The sequence below is a fragment of the Ochotona curzoniae genome, unplaced genomic scaffold (assembly GCF_017591425.1).
Source record: "Ochotona curzoniae isolate NIBS_2020 unplaced genomic scaffold, NIBS_Ocur_1.0 scaffold_2453, whole genome shotgun sequence".
Classification (NCBI taxonomy): Eukaryota; Metazoa; Chordata; class Mammalia; order Lagomorpha; family Ochotonidae; genus Ochotona; species Ochotona curzoniae.
Window position 1 is genome coordinate 6,986,065 of NW_024467094.1, and position 22,097 is coordinate 7,008,161.

The following is a 22,097-nucleotide window of genomic DNA, read 5'->3' on the forward strand; positions in this document are numbered from 1 at the left end:
CGAGTAACTGCATGGGATGCAAAAATAAAATGAAGGGAGTTATTTTTTACTGTGTATATTTCTATGCCAATGGAATTTTTTTGCATTAAGAATGTGCTACTGTTTTAATCTTAAGAAATTTTTAATTCCAGTTCCCACAACCAAAATCTTCACTTTATGCAAAAGTTTTATCTCCTAAACTCTATTCAATCCACAGTCTAAACACTTCAGCGTTTCATGCTTTTCCGAGATCTTTAAAGGGAGACTTGCTGCCGAGTTGGTCGCACGTGGGAGACTCCACCCTTACAGACCGAGCGTGCTGCCAGCCCAGGAGCTCCCTGGGCACTGCGACCACCCCCAGGCCTAGGGCTGGTCCCGCCCCCCCGGAGTCTGCTTCCCAGGATGGAAACTGCAGGCTTGGGCTCCCCCAGCAAGACGAGACAGGGACCAGAAGACAGACTTCCTGCGTCCCTAAGACTGGAAGAGCAACAGGCTCTCGAGCTCAGAGCCCCTTTCCAAGGGTCCAGGTGAGCTCACCAAGTAATCTCACGTTACCAGGTAACACATCCGGGACTTACCCTTTGTCGAAGAAAGACGTATGCCCTGATCGAGAGAACTTTGTGCCGTTGCTGTTCATCACCCCACAGTTAACATTCCCTGAAATATAGGATTTCCGTGATGCTTGGTCCTTTGCAAAATTCCTGCAAGCTGCTAATTTGGATTCTAAAGCCTGTGGGAAGGAGGAGAATGACATCACTGTCAAAACGATAACTGCACATACAAATCTGCCCTGCAAACCTCTTCTTGTGGGCCTGGCTCTGGGAGACCGGGAAGAGCTCCGGGCTCCGGATTAGTTCAGCTCTGGCCATTGCGGCCACCTGGAGAGTGAACCAGCAGATGAAAGATCTTTCTCTGTTTTTCCTTCTCTCAGTAAACCTAACTTTCCAATAATAAAAAAAATGCTTTTTTTTTTTAAAAAAACCTTTTCTGTTCCAAGTCCCAGCCCTCTCTGCCTTAACCAGTTATAGTTCAAAAGGAAGGAAGGAGATGCCGACTCCCACTCTAATGAGCTCAGGATATTCATTCCTCTCAGTACCACTGCAGGACAGACAGCCTCACCTACAACTGAAAAGGGGAGGTACAGGCTGGTACAGATCCCAGGTCAGTAGGCCCCATCCCACTATTTCACATCTTAGACAGTTTGTTGAATAAGCACTATAAAGAAGCCAAAAATGTGACTTGAGAACTTTCTTAATGCAGCCAATCATAGGCTCCTCATTTTAATTTTTTCTACTGCAGTGAAACAAATAAGAGTACTTAACACACCTCCACAAAATGACACTATTTCTAAGAACATACTGCAAGCTGTATAACTGATACCCTTCATCTACGATTAAATAATTCACCTGCAAATGATACCAGCCCTTTACCACTGACCTCTGAACTAGGTACCCTTAACATGCACCTGGCCAGTGAGCCAGGCTCTGCCAAGAGACGAATGGAGAGAACCAATTTCTCACCTATTCACACACTCATACACAGATATTATCCTTTCCCCACAAACACTCCAACCCTGAATAAGATTTAATCTATAGCAAAAAGGGAAAAAAAAAGAATGCATAATATGCTACAGGTACAACAGGGAATCCACTCAAAGCTGCTCCCCTGTGCATTCAATGGGTACTGCTTAAAAAGAAAAAAAAAAAAGGCCCAGCATGGCAGCCTAGTGGCTAAGCTCCTCGCCTTGCACATGCTGGGATCCCATATAGGTGCCAGTTCATATCCCGGCTGCTCCACTTCCCATCCAGCTCCCTGCTTGTGGCCTGGGAAAGCAGTAGGGAACAGCCCAAAGCCTTGGGACCCTGCACCTGCACACAGGATTCAGAAGAGGCTCCTGGCTCCGGATCAGCTTAGCTCTGGCCATTGTGGCCACCTGGAGAGTGAACCAGCAGATGGAAGATCTTTTTCTCTCTCTCCTTCTCTGTAAATCTGACTTTCCAATAAAAATAGTCTTAAGAAAAAAAACAGATGGACATTTTCTCATCAGGAAAGCACAATAAGCTTGTGAAAACAGACAGAAAGGAGGGAGGGGGTGACGTCTGCGTAAGCATCATACACGTTAAACACGCAGACACGGGTGTCAGTATCACTACTTCTCTGTACCCAAGACACATGCTCAAGTCTTCAAACATTAGCTAAGGGTCCAACACACAGCAGGCAAAAAGAAGAAGCTCCTGGGTCCTGGCTTCGGATCTGCATAGCATCGGCCGTTGCGCTCACTTGGGGAGTGATTCAACAGATGGAAGATCTTCCTCTCTATCTCTCCTCCTCTCTGTATATCTGACTTTCCAATAAATAAATAAATCTTAAAAAAAGAAAAAGACAAGTTAAAGTATTTCAGGAGTATTGCTGTAACACAAGGTCAGAAGCCAAGAAGGCACTGAAGCGGAGACAGTCCAAGAACAAATGGGAAAGACCAAAAACAGAAAGCAAGATAAGCAGGATGTGAACATCCCACACAAGGCCCAACAAGGGCATGACCAAAGGGTGTCAGCCAGCAGCCAGCGGACTGCAGAGAGCAGGCCTTTCAGACAGGGACACAGGCATCCTGCTGCTGCACCAGCCACAGGGCATGGTCCCTCAGCAGGCCGCAGCACACCTGCAAGTATCTGGGTCCCCTAGGCCTGTCCCTCAAGACTTTCACTTCCCCATTCATCACAGCCATACCATACAAAAACAGCCTTTATTCTTCCCACACTTTCAAACTAACAGTGTTACCTGGCAGGGTAAACATCTAGTGAGTAAATAATTGACCACTTACCCCTACTTTCCGTAAGAGATCCCCCACAATGTTTAGTGCTGATATCCTAGCCGAAGGAGTTAGTGGACTGGTACCAAAACCATTTGGTATAGCTAGAGAAAAACAAAAGGTCGAGTTGAGTTTCACTATTGCTGCTATAAAGCAGTATACCCACCAAGCAATACCAACACAGTACTTCAAGCTTCGGCTCCAATACAGAGTGGAGAACACAGACAGGGTTTACCGCCCTCCAACTGGTGACTATCAAGAGGCTATCCAATCTTTCACTACTACAAAAACAACACAAGGGCATACATCCTTAAATATTCAAACTACTTAAACACCCAGACAAGCACTTCTATTTTTAGGAATGCCAAAAGTAGAGCTACTAGGTCAGCAGACGTGCCCCACGGTTCTCACCTTAATAGAGACTGCCAAAATGTTCCTCAAAGAAAGGGTACCGCTATCTGCCAATATCAGCAATACGTAACTCTAGATCAACTTTCTTTTTTTGGTGGAAGAGCATGTGCATGGTGGTAGCGTAACTCTCATCTCTGTACGGTCACTGCAATGCCCTTGGAACTAACTCACCTGTCTACTCCACTCGCTTCCTCCGGCCTGTCCTTCCTGAATCAATGGGCAAGGACTTCATACATACATACTCTCCACTCTTCTTGTATGCCTGTTCGCCATTTCTAGTGTGACACCTCTATTCCTCCATGCCAACATCATCAAAATGTTCCCCATACATCAAGTGTTTTTAAACATTTAGCTTGTTTAAGTCACCAAGAATTTATAATTATCTGCATACATTAGCTCAGCTTCTTTCCACCCAAATGGACAGCCTATTGTCCTGGTATCATTTTAGTGAAGACTCACCAGAAACAGCACGAGAACCCCGAATTCCCTTGAACACATGGATCACGTCAATGCCATTGAATGATGAGTCCATGCCACCAGAATCACACAATTTTCATTACTACAGTGCTAAGAAACCCTGTGACATCTCAAAAACAAAGACCCTTCTTATAATTACCCTAGTCCAAACTATTCCTGGTTATTCTTGTATGTTTGCTGTTCCAGAATAACTTTATTTTTTTTTAAAGATTTATTTTTATTACAAAGTCAGATATACAGAGAGGAGGAGAAACAGAGAGGGATATCTTCTGTCCAAAGATTCACTCCCCAAATGAGCACAACGGCCGATGCTATGCCGATCCGAAGCTGGGAACCAGGAACCTCTTCCAGGTCTCCCAGGCTGGTGCAGGGTCCCAAGGCTTTTGGCCATCCTCGACTGCTTTCCCAGGCCACAAGCAGGGAGCTGGATGCGAAGTGGAGCTGCTGGGATTAGAACCGGCGTCCAAATGGGATCCTGGCATTCAAGGTGAGGACTTTAGCCACTAGGCCACGCTGCCAGGCCCTCCAGAATAACTTTAACATCAATTTTTTAACTTTAAAAGTCCTGATGGGATTTCTTAGAAGCTGGAAGTAGACTGATTTGGAGAGAAGGGCTATTACAAAATGTTAAGTCTCCCCATTAGGAATCACTGTCGTCACCTAACTTATTGACATTGCTTTTTCTTACGTTCCTCAGTGAAGGTCTTCATCAGTGTACATTTATCTTTTAAAACAACATGGTATAATGGCTAACAGCTCTTGAGCTGAACAGCTGCATCCAAATTCAGTTCTCCCATCTAATAATCATGTGCCTTCAGCAAGTTACTGAGTTGTAAACAGAGGCAAATAGCACTAACTTCATGAAATGAGATTAACTCACTGTGAGGTTGAACTCTAAGCACTGTAACGTGGGGAGGGTGGAGCACACAGCCATCACTCAGGAAGCACTGGCACAGTTGTTCTATCCTGTTCTCAGTGTCCATCAGCAGCTGGGTGCTTGCCGTAGGGGCACCGTGACTCCCAGCATCCCACACCAGGCACAGCCAACAGCAGGTGCTCAGCAGGACAGAAATCAACTGCTGCATTTTTCTCAGCAGGTATTTCCATATTTCATCTTTCCACAGTCTCCTCAAATTCTGCACTTTGGGTGTACTTAAATCTGTGCTTTTAAGATAAACTGCTCTGAATGTTTTGGATTTTGATTTATAAAACTGGGGCTTTGGGCCCGGTGGCATGGCCTAACTAAAGTGCTCACCTTGAACGTGCCAGGATCCCATATGGGCATCGGTTCTAACCCTGGCAGCTCCACTTCGCATCCAGCTCCCTGCTTGTGGCCTGGGAAAGCAGTCGAGGACGGTACAAAGCCTCGGGACCCTGCACCCATGTGGGATACCCAGTAGACGTTCCTAGTTCCTGGCTTCAGATCGGCATAGCATCGGCCGTTGCACTCACTTGGGGAGTGAATCATCGACGGAAGATCTTTCTGTCTTTCCTCCTCTCTGTATATCTGACTTTCCAGTAAAAATAAATCTTTATAAACAACAAAACCAACTGGGGCTTTACAAATCGAATATATTAAAGACCACTCCATAGAAATCAGCTCTTTACTCTTCCCACTGATCTTACTTTGTGGCTAGCGAAACCTTTGCCATCAGCTCCAGTCTACAAATGTTCTCTAATAGGAGAAATAGCACTGCCTTGGCATTAATGTAACGAAGTCTAGGGCCTGAGGATTCCCTAAGGACTCCCAGTGTGCATTGCCTCTGAGCACCCATATGTACTATTTACATATTAGTAATTCCAATATCTCTCTTCACACAGGCAGCTATTCAAAAGCTAGGGAGATGGGGAGAGCGAACAACAACTTTACCCTGCCTGTTGCAGCCCTGTACTCTCATACAGTCACACCCTCACATGCTTCATCTAATTTAACCTCTTAACAAGGCAAAGACGAGCTGAATTATCCAGTCAGGAAAATATTGAGCACTTGGAATATGGCTAGTCTGAGAAACTGAATTGTACATTTTATTTTATTTAATCTAAACTGAAATAGTCCTCTGAGACCAGTGGCCACCGCATGCAGCAACACATACAGACAAGCCTGCTTTTCTAACTGCCCAAACAGCAAACCTCACACCACTCTGAAAGACAAAACACAGTATTTAAAAACGAGTGCTATAGGACAAATCCCTTCAGTTTGGGACAGAAAAAGGCACGGGACAGTGGGAGCAGCTGAAACTTGACCTGTATGCTGAGTAAACAAGTCTGAAAATGGAGAACTTCAGGATTCTAACATAAGGTTTTACCTAGCGGCTCCTGGTTTTTCTAGATACTGTTTTCTGCTTATCTGGATTCAAAAAACAAAATTAACAGCAAAACACACAATGGCTGATGGCAAAAAGAATATTCTCAATGTACTACTCATCAGTTATCTGAATGCCACACTGGAAAATGGCAGCTCGGGAAGCATGTACCAGGGGCACACCCACCCAGCCCCAAGCCAATCGTGCTAACTCCGACCCCTGCTGAAACCTCAGCAAGCCCCACCTTGCCCACCGGCCCCTCAGCTCATCTGATGTGGCCTCAGAAAGCAGAGACAACAAACCTTTCGGCGATGGAAAGCTGTTTTCTGTCCCTTTGCCAACAGGGGTAGCTGGCAAGGAAAGGGATGCCTGGACAGCAGAATCCATCTTCTCACAGTCCAGGGTAGGAGAACTGGGAGCCGACTTCCGGGTCACTTCCTGTTGCCTTTCTCGAACTGCTAGTTCTTGCCTCAAATCTAAAGTGTTGCCAAGACAGTAATGCACATTAGAAGGAGCAGAAACCTTAAACGCAATTCTCTAAAATGTCAGAAAGGCATGGTTCCTAAACAACATTTCTCAAAAATGCATTTAAGAACTTTCATTTCTAGAAGAATAAACATGAAAACTGGATCAGAAGTGGAGCAGGCCAGGACTTGAACCAGCCCCATATGGGATGCCAGTCTGTAAGAAGGGGGATTAGCACGCTGAGCCACCATACTACCCCCTCAAACACTGACTTAAATACCAAAATACGCCAAATACCTGTTCCCCAACAAGAAAACTCATCAAACCTTTCATTTTGAAATGACACTGTAAAGTCAACAGGGTACATTTTCATAATTTTACATGAATTAGGATTTAACTACCACTATGAAATAGCTGTTTAAAAACAAAACAAGGTGGGCTCAGACCAGTAGCCTAGCAGCTAAAGTCCTTGCCTTGCACATGCCAGGGTACAGGTTCTAATCTCAGAAGCTCCACTTCCCATCCAGCTCCTGCTTGTAGCCTGGGAAAGCAGTCCAGAACGGCCCAAAGATTTGGGACCCTGCACCCGTGTGAGAGACCCAGAAGAAGCTCCTGGCTTCACATCAGCTCAGCTCTAGCCATTGCGGCTGCTTGTGGAATGAATCATCAGATGGAAGATCTTCCTCTCTGTCTCTCCTCCAGCGCAGTAGCCTAGTGGCTAAAGTGCTAGCCATGAATGTGCCTGGATCCCATACAGGCGCAAGTTGTCTCCCAGCTGCTCTACTTCCCTTCCAGCTCCTTGCCTGTGGTCTGGGAAAGCAGCGGAGGATGGCCCAAAGTCTTGCACCCTGCACCCATGTGGGAGACCCAGAAGCAGCTTCTGGCTCCTGGCTTCAAATCTACTCAGCTCCAGTCATTATGGCCCCTTGGGGAATGAACCAGAGGACAGAATATCTTTCTGTCTCTCCTTCTCTGTATATCTGCCTTTCCAATAAAAATAAATAAATCTTTTTTTTAAATTAGATCAGTGTAGTATCATTTTCTCACTTTCAGATATTTTCTCAGCTAAAATTTTTTCCAGTCATGCAGCTCACCTCTGAATACGCACTTATGTTAGAAAGGGACATGGACTCTTCCAAGTCCATGGACCACGTGAATTCAAGTACGCCCCAAGGATATGTTCATAGCTGAATAATTAACCATGGCAAGAAATGTATCCAAACATTCATCCACAGATGAGTGACAAAGAAATGGATGCAAACACTAGAATTTTCTCATATAAGTGATAAATAATACATAAACAATAAAGCAGGGAATCCTGTCACATGCTGTAACATGAACAAGCCATGAGGACATCATGCTAAGTGAAACAAACCAACACAGAAGGATAAACACTGCTTGATTCTACTCATAAGGATCTCAGGCCAGCAGAGTGGCACAGTATGTTCAACCATTGCTTGCAGCGCCAGCAGTCCTGGCTGCTCCTCTTTCAGTCCAACTCCTTGGAGGATGGCAGAAAATGGCATAGGTCCTCAGGCCCTATACCCACGTGGGAGACCCACATGAAATTTCTGGCTTTAGCTAGGCTTACCCTCCAGCGGATATAGCCATTTGGGCAATGAACCAGCAGATGGAAGCTCTCTCTCTCTTTCTCCCTAACATTGCTTTCAAATAATTAAGAAGTATCTACAGTAGTCTAATTCATAGAAACAGGAAGAACTGTGGTTAACAACCCCTGGGAGGAGGCAGAAGTAGGAAGTTCTTCTTCAGAGACAGTTTCAGGTTTGTAAGGTACAAAAGATCTAGACCCGTTACACAATGTAACACAGTACATTAACCACAGTACTAAAATAAAAGAGAGTTTCATACATCATGTAAATTACAAGAAGCTCTTCAGATAAATACACCACTTCCTCAGGAGAAAAGAAAAAGGTGGCCCCAGGTCCCACCCACTGCCATCATTGCGTGGTGGAGGGGATTGGGAAGGGGGCAACCTTGGGGTCTGGGGGTTAAAACTGCTCCTGGTGGGTGCCAGGCCGGGGCCATCTCCATGCTCGGAGCCCTGATTCCAGCCACCGCATACACGTGGTGAGCTGTACCCAGGCTCCGCCTCCTGGCCACCCAGTGGAGAACTCTGGGGTTTTGGTTCTTTGAATCGCTGCTTAGGTAGTCTCATGTTGAGCCCGTTGAGCCCGTCGTGCTTCTGGGAAATCAATCAACCCTAAAGACTCCTAATGACAGAGTAACTTATCCTTTGAAGTCAAGTGAAGGTAATGAGACCTGGAAGGTTTGAGGAGAGGGATCAGATGATCTTTATGGACAAGTCTGATATACCAACCTATGAATCCTGTGTAAAGCTTGCTATCACTGAACAAAACTGACCACCGAACAGCAGTCTATGCAAAAGCTCAAGCTCAGCATTTGTCGAGCAGATCATATCCTATTACCTGACATGATGATGGATCAGGAGACTGGTCTCACTAGCACAAGAGAGAACCATATCCAGGGGTAGATTCTGTGGGGGATGTGTGGGCCAAACCCTGTGGAAATACTAGTCCCACTGGTTAGCTCAAGAGTTGGAGTGGTGTTGGACTAAGCTAGGTGTGACCAAGGAGCCTGCCACAAGTAAAGGAAGCGATAACAGTCTGGACTGCTCAAGGCAGCAGCACCTAAATGTGCATCGTGAATAGGATGTGGAGTGGGCACGGCTGCAATGTTCACCAGCTCATACAAGGCCAAATGGAAGGCCAGACCATGCCTGACACTGGCCTAAAACCCAAAGGCATGTATGAGAACTGAGTCTGGAATGGGTCAAGTGGAGAAGCTTGGGAAACTCCCCTGGTGGGTCATAACTCCCACTGGTGAACACATGGTCCAGACCTGGGAGTTGGACAAGCTAGGCAAAGGAGCTCCAATGGCTGGCTAATGTGTGAGTTGGTAATTAAAGGGGGAAGATCGGGCAGGACTGAGCAAACCTTACCCCACAAGCAAAATCAGAAATCAGGATGGAGCACAGGTCATGCCAAGCTAGGCGCCTGCACCTACTGGTCTGTGTGAACCAGGAACACTAAGCCACTGCATCTAAGGCAGGGGCCAAGACAGGAGAGAGGCTGTGCCAGACTGAGTCAGAGCAACCACTGGCATGCATGCGATCTATGGCTGGGAACAGGCCCAGTTGGGGAGCTAAGGGGACACCCTACCTGGGTTGAGGTTCCCACCAAGGAGCACAAGGGCTGGAATGGGGGCTGTGTTCTGATCAGGATACAGTTGTAGTCTCACTTAGCCCAAGTGTGGACTAGGACAGGACACACCAAGCCAGGCTAGCACACCATCTGGTGCTCTAGAGGACCAGGGTAGATGTGGGACGGACTAGGCTAGGTCTCAGCCCCTACTGAGCCATGTGAGCTGTATGTGGGTATGGACAGGCCACGGCTGGGCTGAAGGCCAGTCAGGAAAAGCCACTGTTCCTGCTAGGACAGGAGGTGAACTGAGTAGGGCTGGCTCATGGACTCCCTGTATGTGTGAAATCTGGCATTGGGAGAGGTTCTGATCGAGAAGCCTGGGCAACTCCTCTGGCAGGACACAGACTCTGCAGGTAAGTGCAAGAAGCATTATAGGAAACAGCCCAGAACAGGCCATGGAAAGTTTCCCACTGGCATACATTTGGCATGGGTAGGGAGCAAACCAGGCTGAACCAGCTCACATCACCCACTAGCGAATCCGAGCATCAGAACAGAGTGTGGGTCGAACCAGGTTCAGTTGCCACAAAACACCAGTGCACAATCCAGAATGCCAAGGTGAGGTGACCTGTACCAGATGTGATCGCAGCACCCAACCTGCACATGAGAGCCAGGAAGGGAGGGGGCAGAGCTTGCAGGCGGAATATGGAGGGGTTCCCCTACTGGACAGCTACTCCCACTGGAGAGCGTGAGCTGGGATGGGGGCAGACCAGACTAAGCAGGGCTATAATACCTGTGCGCCTCATGTGGACTAGATCAGGGAAAAGCCAAACTGGGCTGATTGTTCCTACTAGTGCAAACAAAAATTGGAGTGGGTGAGGGTTGTCTGGGCTTAGTCGCAGCATCAGCTGGCAGAAGCTGGCTCTGGGGGCTACTCTGTCAACTTAAACCGCAGAACCACCTTAAGAGTGCATAATCCAGGAGTTGGAGTGGCCTAGAAGGGAAATAGTGGGCTCCTCCCTCTTGGGTTACCGCTCCCACTGGAGGGCATGAAAACTAGGACAGGGGCTGGAGTGGCTAGACAGAAGAGCGCCCAACAGCATGTGTGTGGGCTGGATAATGGAGCTGGTTAGATGGAACTAGGCTTCAATGACCACTCACATGTATGAGAGCCGAATGGGATATGGGACAGACAGGACTAGTCTGCTGCACATACTGGCAAAACAGGATAGGGGGTGGGCCTGGTAGGGGTTATTATGGGTCACTCCAACTAGGCTGCAGTTCCCACTGGTTTTTGTGAGGGCCGAGTGTGTGCTGGGCAGAATCAGGCTGGACTGTAACACCCATTGGTTCCAGTGGAAGACAGGGCTGGAAACAGAACTGACCTAGCAATTTCAACCACCAGCTGATTGGGGCGATGGACTGTGCCAGGCCCTGTACTTTCTAGTATACACAAGAATCTAGTCTGGGAACACCTAAGACAAAGTTTCTTTGAGGATCTCATCAACTGAACTGCCAGACTCAGAACCCTAACCATGAAAACACAAATGAGGACAGAACATGTCAATCAACCAACTCAGCTATATGTTGGCAGTAAAAAACTGGGCAAACGAAGACTCTATGATGGACTATGTCAATCAGTGGATTCTTCAACGACCTCATCGTGCTTGGAATAGTGAGACTGGCAGCAATTCAGAACTGTTGTACTATCAAAACCACTTGAGCAAGACCCTCAGAGCATACCCCACATCAGGGACTTGAAGTGGGTGGGAGACTGGGTGGGGCTTCTCCCTTAATATCCCCCTTTACCCCAAATACATGAAGGAAACAATGTGGAAATAATAGTCTTACCCACTTCCCTGTAGCCCTTGAACCTTTTTACCCCAATTAACTATGTAATGATTGTCAAAAACATAATTTAAAAATGGGGGGGAAAAAAAGGCATGAGAAAAAACAAACAGGGTCTGGCACTGTGGCCCATCAGGTTAAGCAACCACCTGCAATGTTGGAATTCATAGTGTCAGGGTCTCACTGTTCCACTTCTGATCCAGCTGCTTGCTACTGTGCCCGGCAGAGGATGGCTCAAGTGGCTGGGTCCTCCCTCCCATGTGGGAGGTCAGGCTGGAGTTCAGAACCCCAGCTTCTGTCCGGCCCAGTAGTGTCAGCCACCACAGCCATTTCAGGAGTGAGTCAACAGAGGGAAGACCTCTGTGTGCCTCTCCTTGCATCTCTGCCTTTCAAGTAAGCCAATTTTTTTTAATTTTTTTTTTTTTTATTAGAAAGTCAGATATAGAGAGAGGAGGAGAAAGAGCAAGCTTCTGTCCGCTGATTCACTCCCCAAGTGACCACAATGGCCAGAGCTGAGCCAATCTAAAGCCAGGAGTCTGGAGCTTCTTCTAGGTCTCCCATGCGGGTACAGGGTCCCAAGACTCAGGGTTGTCCTCCACTGCCCTCCCAGGACACAATCAGGGTGCTGGACGGGAAGTGGGGCCACTGAGACCAGAACCAGTGCCCATATGGGATCTGGAGGATGCAAGGACCCCAGCTGCTAGGCTACCACACTGGGTCCTCAAGTAAATAAATCTTTAAAAAGAAAAAAGAAGGAAGTGGATCCTGAAGCTTACCCCAACTAGGGTCAGATAATGGACAAATATTCTTTAAATTTTAATGTTACCTCTTGCTTCATCCTTTAACCGCTGTACAGAAACCAACAAAGATTCCTTTTCGTCAAGTTCACTTTCTAAAAATGCGTTTCGTTCTATGGCCTGATTTAGCCTCTGTTCAAAGTCTTCCAATGAAACTATCGTTGCCCTGGGAAAAAAAAAAATCAGAGTCCATGAAGTGAGTGAGTACAAGCAAAAAAAGTTAATACAAAAGGAAACTGCTGGTTGATTTCATGACGTTCCTCAGCTAGCCAACTTTACAAGTTCAAAGAGAATAGGCTCGCCTTCTTCCCAACCTCCTGTGCCACTTAGTGTCTCTACTTCCACTGGGGCCATCGGTACAGTCTCTAGAATTCTTACCTAAACCCCTAAACTTCCTTCAAGAAGGGTTACCTGTTACACTACATTTCCATTGGATTTTAAACATGATACCATCTCATTTACACAGTCTGACAAAGAAAATGTTTTAATATTAAAAAAAACTATATGGAGAATCAAGATGGTGGAATCGGGTAAGGACAAGTTTAAATGGATGGAAGAAAACTATGTAAGAATGTGTTTCTAACATCAAGCCCCAGGGCCCACACCCACTTACGTCCTGACTTCTATCCATCCTGTATTTCTCAATCCTTCAGCCTGTTCCTGTGTCCCTCCCATTATGTGCCACCTGGCACAGAAAACAATTCCCTAATTGCGAGTTAGGACTCTTACAGCCATGTCAAATTTTATCAACTCCTGTCAACTGCCACAATGTTTCTCCAATCATTTCTCTTCAGCCTTCACCCCCACCCTTCTGCCCTACTTCTTTGCTCATCACCTGGATTACTCCTAAAAGTCTTCACATCTCCAATACTCCCAATACCTCAGCACTCCTTTCCTCATAACAAAATGGTAATGAGCTTCCCCTCCCACAGAGTGCCTTTCAAAGGCAGACCAACAGCTCTTAACAGCCCAAGCCTGACTGTCTTCTGCTCTCACAACACTCGGCCACCGTCTGTACACCTCAAGCAATGTGACTCACTGACCCCTTCTGCTCTACTGCCTCTCCACCTGGTTAATGTCTACGACTCCTGGCGACTCCTGGCGGTCACAGCTCCAGAGTCTGTAAAGGCTTTCCCAGCTCCCCGAGAGGCACCAGCACCTTTCTCACTGCTAGCAGCCGCCAGCCCACTCCAGCATTTGTCATGAACACCCACACCCACCGCCCCCAAGAGCAGTGACTGGCTTAGCACTGTGTCCTCCACCCTAGCATCTATCAGTCACTTAAGAGTCACACAATAAATATTACAGACAGAAATACTTGGTGGCAAGCATAACGTAATAGGAATTAGGCCTGCAAATATGGTTAAGAAACAACTCGTTACAGATGAATGGAAGCTAGGCAACAGTAAATAATATGCCACTAAAGGCAGGTTAGGAAATTCTAATGACATTATTTCCAGAAAATTCAACAGTGACTATTTTAACAGAAGAGACTGAAGAGACACAACACATCAGAGTAGAAGACACCTTTCAGGACCCAAGTGTAAAGTGTGAGGCCCTACACAAAGGGTGCTGGGTGCCAACAGAGGCAGAGGCATGCAGGACACTCACCTTCAAGACTAACAGCTGCACACAACAGGAGGAAGAAACAGAGAAGACTGAAAGCACAAAGCTTGGAAGGGCATTACATTTAGGATGATAGCATCCTGTTTCTTTTCAATACAATGAGTGGCACAAACTGAAAGGAAATATTCTAGAACTAACACCTGAGAGACAGGCTGCGGCTACTCATGGATGGCCAGCTCCAGTTATTCCACACAACATCACGTCCCTCCTTTACCTCTTGGCTCGCTCCAGGTCATCATTGGCCTGCTCCAGTTCTCTCACATACTTGTGCAGCTGCTCCTTAATGGCCCGAGTCTGGCTTAAATCATCTTCTAACACCGAGACCTGCTTGTAGCTCTGTGCGTACTGATGCTCCAGTTTCTCCTGAAGGCATGCGGGGAGAGGAAAGTGTCAACATTAACACGCAGTGTTTCTCCTTTCTTCTGGGAGAAACGGGGCCGCGGCAAGCCCTGATGGCACAGGACGGCACTCACACACCCTGCCCCAACCCTCACGCATCAGGCGGGTTCCTCCCACCTCACAACACAGACAGTATTTAATAAAAAGAAATAACAACTGATTCAAAATCCCCAACTGTAATAGAACAACTTTGGGGTCCTCAGGCTGAACACAAGCCTGGGTCCGCCAACAGGCAGACTGCCATGCATGAGTTCAGTTCCCACCCCGTCCCAAAGCCACAGCTCTCCAACACAGCAACCACACTCCTCTCACTTGGCTAAGGCAGGCGGAGGAGAACAAAGGGACTAGTCCTTTCTAGTCTTTATTCTCCAAACATTCCTTTCTAGAAGACAAATTTTTAATCCAAATTAAACTCCCAAACTGGAGGAATTATCAGCAATAATAAAATAAATGCATATTTCAGATGCCCTTGAGGACTACAGAACAAGGCAAATCATGTATCAAATCAGGTGGCTCCTGAAACCTTTAGGAATATAATACAACTGCTAGGGACATCACTGCTGGAAAGGTGCCAAGATGAGGTTTCCAAGTGAACCTAAACTCTGAACCACCTGTCTCTTGCTTCTGTGAAAGAATTTCATTCAAACGTATACTAAAAGATTTTGAAAATATTTCTTGTTGCGTGGTGCTCTCACGTATCCTTCCCAGAAACCACACCTCTGATAAACATCCAGCATGCTACACCCCCTCCAGGACGGCCGCAGTTACCTTTAACGCCTCCACCTCATATTTCAATCTTTGGTTATCAGCTTGCAAGTCTCGATTTCTTTGTTCAGCCTGCACTAATTGTGCCTCCAACTCTGCTTCTAATTCTCTGCTTCCTTCCTGGAATTCAACTAGCTCATCCCGAGCTTCCTGAAAGCTAATCAGGAACAAAGGGGGAGACATGAGTTACAGCAGAAACCCCTACAGTAAGGATAATCCCAAAGATTTATAATTCATTCTTTTACATGCATGTTAATGCTCTCATTAAATGCATTAACAAGAAAAACAATCAGTTTACATCTTGAACTCTACACACTGTGTCCAGTGCAGTAAGCTACAGGTCCCCAAGGACGAGGGTCAACGCCATCAACGTCTTCCTCTTCACAGACAGGAGCGGATAAATGCATCTTTTTTCACTACAGCAATTTACAGTTGGCATTTCCTCCAACTGTCTTCAACTGAGATTACAGATGTTCTCACTCCACAATGGAGCTGCTGTCACCATTTCAGATCCAGACAGCTAGTATACCCATGCCTACATCTTTCACCCATTCGGAAGTACATGTGATATTATCACAAATAGCTGGGCAATGTTTCCCAGTGTAACTGGTCGTCTTTACAATTTTTTTTTAAGATTTACTTTTATTTTCATTGGAAAATTAGATATACAGAAAGGAGGAAGAGACAGAGAGGAAGATCTTCCATCCACTGATTCACTCCCCAAGTGCCCACATCAGCCAGAGCTGAGCTGTTGCCAGGGTCTAGGAGCCCTCTTTTCCAGGTCTCCCACACAGGTGCAGGGTCCTAGAGTTTTGGGTTATCCCCAACTGCTTTCCCAGGTTACAGCTGGGAGCTGGATGGGAAGCGGGACTGCTGGGATTAGTTATTATCCAGAAGTTTCCCCAAGTAAATGTGTGAGATTTTACGAAGAGCTGCATGCCTCTCAGGGAGGTGCATTCCTGCTCCCCCAAAGCTTGACTAGCTCCAGGCATGGATCACGCCTGGTAATCGGAGAGTCCGATTACCACCTCCCAACAACCGAACGGGAAGGCAGAATCAGGGCACACAAAGCAAACCACAACAACCCAGCCTAACACTAAGACAAAGCAGGTACCATCAAAAGAAATCATGATTAGCACTAAGTTTTCCTACCATTTTCATCATTTAAACCATATCAAGATTTGTGGTACTTTTATACTACTTAAATACAAGTTATGCTGTGATTATTTCTATAATCTCCACTGTAAATCTAAAACTATAAATATAGCTTTATGTCAAAAAAAAAAAAAAAAAAGAATATACACAAGCCAGACCCAGTATATTCCGAATGCCCAGTGCCCTTTCAACATTACCTTTGCTTATACTTCAAGGAAAGTTCCTTCCAATAAGCAGTTTCCTCCTTTAAACTTGAAAAATCTGGTATATCTTCACCATCCATGATCAAGAAAGCCTGGGAAAGAATCAAGACAAACTGTTACAAATTAGAGAACCTCCCATCTAAGTATAAAATCTGGGGCAACACCAAATCAGCAGCATATCTGAGGAGCTAAATATGAAACAGCCACAGAGTGGTTAACTCCTTCCTGCCCCTCAAGCACAGCAACCAGGAACAACCAAGACTGCAGCCCTGCTCATACCAGGAGACGAGACCAACAAAGTCCTCTGGGGCAAAGCCACATGAGGCACTTCCGGCTGCGGCACTAGATGCTGGGTGACTGGAATCCATGGAACCATCTTGGACACAGCGCACCCACAGCTAGCTTACAGGCCACTGGCCTTGGCGTCAGCAGACATGCACAAGCCCACCGTGAGGAAGGCTGCTCCTGCAGGCCCTTCTCTTCTGTAAGCTATTTCAAAGCATCTGCTTGCAGCATTTTATGCCAGATGACCTTGCTAGCAGGTCAGGCTTCATATTCCCAATAATTTACTACTATCACACTTGAAAAAAAGGTAGTCTTTTTTTTTTTTTCCTCTCATTTATATGAGAAGTAAAAAAAAGACTTTCCAAACCTGGAGCTGAATAGAAGCCACAGGCTCAGTCCAGGTCTCCCATGAGGATTGCAGGAACCCAGTCACTCAGTAACTCCTCCCTTTCGGGGACTGCTGGGGTCAGGAACCAGACGGGGGACAGAATCCAGGTCCTGTGATGTGGAGGCAAGCAACTACACTCCAGGTTGCAATGCCAGCACCAAGGGATCTCTCCAGTCTGAAGCTTCCCCAACGAGTCCACCAACTCTATCTTAAAAATACTTCACCTTGGCTCTTCTCCCAAGGCACTCGGAGAGCAGGGGGTGGGTGTATCTACTTACCTTACATTTGACTGGTCACCTAAAACCCTAGTGACACCATTGTTCCTTACACTTCTCTACCCCAGCCCAAGCAGCCCACTTTTTTTTTTTTAAGATTTATTTATGGGCCCGGCGCGGTGGCACAAGTGGTTAAGGTCCTCGCCTTGCACGCCCGGGATCACCTATGGGCGCCGGTACTAATCGTGGCGGCCCGCTTCCCATCCAGCTCCCTGCCTGTGGCCCGGGAAAGTAGTCCAATAAAAATAATAAAATAAATCTTTTTAAAAAAGATTTATTTATGTATTGCAAAGTCAGATATACAGAGAGGAGGAGAGACAGAGAGGAAGATCTTCTGTCCGATGATTCACTCCCCAAGTGAGCCCAACGGCCAATGCTATGCCGATCCGAAGCCAGGAGCCTCTTCCGGGTCTCCCACGTGGGTGCAGGGTCCCAAAGCTTTGGGCCGTCCTCAACTGCTTTCCCAGGCCACAAGCAGGGAGCTGGATGGGAAGTGGAGCTTCCGAGATTAGAACCGGTGCCCATATAGGATCCCAGCGCGTTCAAGGCGAGGACTTTAGCCACTGGCCACGCCGCCGGGCCCCAAGCAGCCCACTTTTGTATTTCAGCAATACTGTTCAAAATTGTCTTTTAATAAAGCATGCTATTTCAATCTCATATTTTCTCAACCTGAACTGGCACTCCCTTCCTTGCATTTGGAAGTTATTTAGCTTTAAAATCCAGCTGTCACTTTTCCCAGAAATCTCCTCTCACCAAGACAATCTCTTGCATTCTTTACCCCTCCCTCACACAGGCTTTTATAGCTATGCCTATACCACATAGCAATAACTCACTTTCATCTTTGTGTTCCTTATTAGACTGAATTCTTTTTGTCTGCTCATTATTTTCACCTATTAGAAAGGTAGAGCAATAGAAACAGTGGAGAAGGCATCTATCCACTGATTCACTCCCCCAAATGTCCACACTGGCCAGAGCCAGGAGCCCCATCACGGTTTCCCACATGGATGGTAGGAGCCCAAAAGCTTGAACCACCATCTGCTGCTTTACTGTCCATCTACCAGTTTGCTCCCCAAATGCCCACAACAGACAGGACCAAACGAGGCTGAAGCCAGGAACCAAGAGCTCCATCTGGGGCTGGCAGGAGCCAAAGCCCCTGAAACCTCATCTGCTGCTTTCCTGGAGAACATCAGCAAGAAGCTGGGTCGAAGGGCTCTCCAGTTGAGACACAGGCATCCCAAGCAGCAGTCTGACTGACTGCACCTACCTCAGTTTCTCCTTGTTTTCTGCTCTAACACAATGTTTGCACACAGTATTCAATAAAGTCTATGTAACTGAATCATATTTATTCCTATCTATACTAAAGAGCAAGAACTCAATACCCAGGCCCAGCATAATGGCTCAATGGCTAAATCTTCACCTTGCAAGCACCAGAATCCCATAAGAGCACCGGTCTGTGTCCCAGTGCTCCACCTCCCATCCAGTTCCCTGCTTCTGGCCTGGGAAAGCAGAGAATAGCCCAAAGCCTTGCATCCATGTAGGAATGCTCCTGGCTCCAGATCAACTCAGCTCCAGCTGCTGTGGCCACTTGGGGAGTGAACCAGTGGATGAGAGATCTGTCTCTCCTCTCTGTAAATCTAATCTACCTTTCCAATTAAAAACAAATCCTGGGCGAGCATGGTAGCCTAGTGGCTAAAGTTCTCACCTTGCACACCCCGGGATCCCATACGGGCACTGGGGTTCTAATTCCAGAAGCCCCACTTTCCATCCAGCTCCCTGCCTGTGGCCTGGGAAAGCAGTCGAGGACAGCCCAAAGCCTTGGGATCCTGTACTTGCATGGGAGACCCAAGAGGCTCCTGGCTCCGGATTGGCTCAGCTCAAGCCACTGTGACCACTTCTAGTGGATGGAAGATCTTCCTCTGTCTATCCTCCTCTATATATATCTGACTTTACAATAAAATTAAATAAATATTAAAAAAAAAAAGACTAAGATGAAGACAGAATTACAGGACATATGCAAGAAGTATCTATAGGTAAGGCCATAATTCCTTCATCTCCCTGAATGCTCAATGAGATCTTTCTCAAAAATCCCTTAACACGATGGCTCAATGGGCTAATCCTTCACCTACAAGCATTAGCATCCTATACGGGCACCGGTTCTAATCCCAGCTGCTCCACTTCCCATCCAGTTCCATGTTGTTGCCTGGGAAAGCAGTAGAGGACAGCCCAAAGCCTTGGGACCCTGCACCTGTGTGGGAGACCTGAAGGAAGCTTCTGGCTCCTTGGTTTAGACTGGCTCAGCTCCAGTCATTGTGGCCACTTTGGGAGTGAACCAATGGATGGATGACCTTTCTGCCTCTCCTCTCTGTAAATCTGCCTTTACAGTTAGATTAATAATTTTTTAATGCCTTTAAAACTGCTATGATCACATTGGAATTCTCTTTGCCCAGCCTGAAGGAAGCTGATTAGGCGCTTGCGGGCAATGGCACTCCAATGGGAACAGATGAGTATCATCAGAACACCGCCAACCATGTATCAGTATGCACCCCAAATATTTACTTTCTGATCCACCACCCAATCGTGGTTTAATGAAACAGCAGTTTAAGTGACAGAGCAAGCAAACTTCTGTTGCTACGTACTCTGAACAGCAACCATTCTAAGAGGAATGAAATATCAAGTCTCCAGCTGAAGGGCAAGACCTGAGTCTTAATTATATGTCTTAATTCTGGTTGCTGGTGCTCTCAATGGAGAGCTGATTTGACTTTCAATCTCTTTTATTCACTCTTTACCAACTCCTTCACTAACACCTGAACTCCTATTTCAAGGATGAAGAAAGCCAAAGGCAGGTAATTTTTTCTACCTCCCGAAGCACCTCATGTATTAAATCCAGATTATAAAAGCAATCACTTCCAGGTGTAAGAAAAGATGCATGCCCAGCTACAGTCAGTTACCTGGACAAGATTCACACGAAAAACTGCGAGACAATGAGACTCCTGGGGACAACTTTAGAGCTACAGCTCCGACCAGCTACCTCAGCGAGTCCTTCTCCAGCCCTTCGACCTTACATACCAAGGGGTAAGAACCTTCTAACAAATGAGAAAACCCAGCCAGCAGTTTACGTCAGAAAATCCTAAGAGCTACTCAACTGAGAGCAAACAGATAATCCAGAAAGTTGTCTTCCGCCAAGAACTCTGGAGGGAGCTACTCCCAAGTGCTTCCCAGGATGTTCTAAAAGGACAGTGCCATGACCTGGCTCCAGCTCAAGCCACAGTACACAACAGGCTCAGGGTGAAGTCTAGTGCATCAATCCCAGAGAAACGCAGACACAAGGACAGCTCCAGGAAAAACAAGGAGTCCCACACAACAGCTAGCACAGGGCGGGCGCTGGGCAGTGGTTAAGGTGTCATCTGGGACACCTGTGCGCCATTATCAGAGTGCCCAATTCCAGTCCCAGTTCTTGGATAATGTACACCATGAGAGACAGTGGGGATGGCACATGCCAATCCAGAAGATCTAGACTGCATTCTGGCCTCTCACTGCAGCCTGGCCCAGCTCCTGTGGTTGTGGGCACTTGGAGAGTGAATCAGCAGATGAAAGATCTTTGTGCCAATATTTAAAACATTTTTTTAGGTATGACAGAGAAGCTGGATAAACACTGAGGTTGTGAGGAAGGCACAATAACGAGCAATTAGAACTTCAAGAATAAAAACAAAAACCTCAATAAAAATCCAACATAAAACAGCTCTGATGGCTAAATAAAACGACTTTTAAACAAATTATTTCAAGTCTAGCAATTTTAACTTACTGATTTCAGAGGAGGGTACTGGAAAATGCAAGCAAAAATTTTTAATACAAAGTAATTTTTTAAATCCATACCCATAATATACCACATATTTTCCACCACACCAACTTTTTGAAGTCTTTTTATATTATCCTAAGGAAAAGGGATAAGTTCCCTAGCTATAGTCAGCAATAAACTTCCCACCTGGGGTTGTAAATTTGCTGTAAACTTCACACATCACTTTCCTGGCAATGTCAGGACTTGGTAAGCAGAAGCAGTCCCCTTATTTCCATCCTTTAAGATGATACAGATTTTGATGACACCTCTAGTCTGTGGCCTTCCCAAAACACGTGCTGGCTGTCTCCCTAACCTTCAGTCCTCAGGCAGCATCCAAGAGACAGACAGGGATGGCACCTGCCAATCCAGAAGATGGTCCCTTAACCATCGTTCTGCTGCCCCTGGCTTCCACACACGCCTCTCTGGAGCCCAGTGACTAGTGCCACTTCAGTGTGAGACACTTTACCCACTGCAGGATTGTTCAAGTCTTTGGTACCCTCCCCACTACTACGAAGCCTTTAGCAAGGCTGCAGCAGGTGCAGACCCCGGACCAGTGTCCAGATGAGAGTTCCTCTCATTGCAAGACATGTGCCTTTGCCTCTAACCCCCCAACTTCTACAAGTGAATGCTGCATTCCAATGTGAAGCCCACCCTTCTACAAACAGGGTCAGAACTCTTTGCCTGTAACTGTTATTCCCATGTCCACCTTGCAGCCTTCTGCTTGTTTTGACCTGTTACCACAGGATCAGTGGCCCTCCAGGTCAGTTCCTGCTTGAAGAGCAGTTAGCTCAGTCAGCAGTGACCTCGGGTGTTGTCTGGGACATTAGGTCTGGAACACAGACACAGCCTTAAGATAACTACCGACTTCCCCATCAGTGGCCCCTGAGGACCCAGGGTT

General features: G+C 46.6%; 1 protein-coding gene across 6 annotated transcripts in view; it reads right to left on the reverse strand.

The window, feature by feature from the left end:
• Nucleotides 1–22,097, reverse strand: part of NDEL1 (nudE neurodevelopment protein 1 like 1) — a 46,030-nt gene that overhangs the window by 20,244 nt on the left and 3,689 nt on the right. For 5 of the 6 annotated variants that reach the window (XM_041001318.1, XM_041001315.1, XM_041001314.1 and 2 more), the window contains exons 2-8: nucleotides 16,411–16,508; nucleotides 15,062–15,215; nucleotides 14,109–14,257; nucleotides 12,298–12,434; nucleotides 6,282–6,455; nucleotides 2,801–2,892; nucleotides 558–709 (exon numbers count right to left, since the gene is read on the reverse strand). In XM_041001318.1, coding sequence (XP_040857252.1) covers nucleotides 558–709; nucleotides 2,801–2,892; nucleotides 6,282–6,455; nucleotides 12,298–12,434; nucleotides 14,109–14,257; nucleotides 15,062–15,215; nucleotides 16,411–16,496 — 944 coding nt within the window. In that variant the 5' untranslated portion in view covers nucleotides 16,497–16,508. Of the gene's footprint in view, nucleotides 1–557; nucleotides 710–2,800; nucleotides 2,893–6,281; nucleotides 6,456–12,297; nucleotides 12,435–14,108; nucleotides 14,258–15,061; nucleotides 15,216–16,410; nucleotides 16,509–22,097 lie in introns of those variants that run through there. The other variant, XM_041001319.1, reaches the window with a different exon arrangement.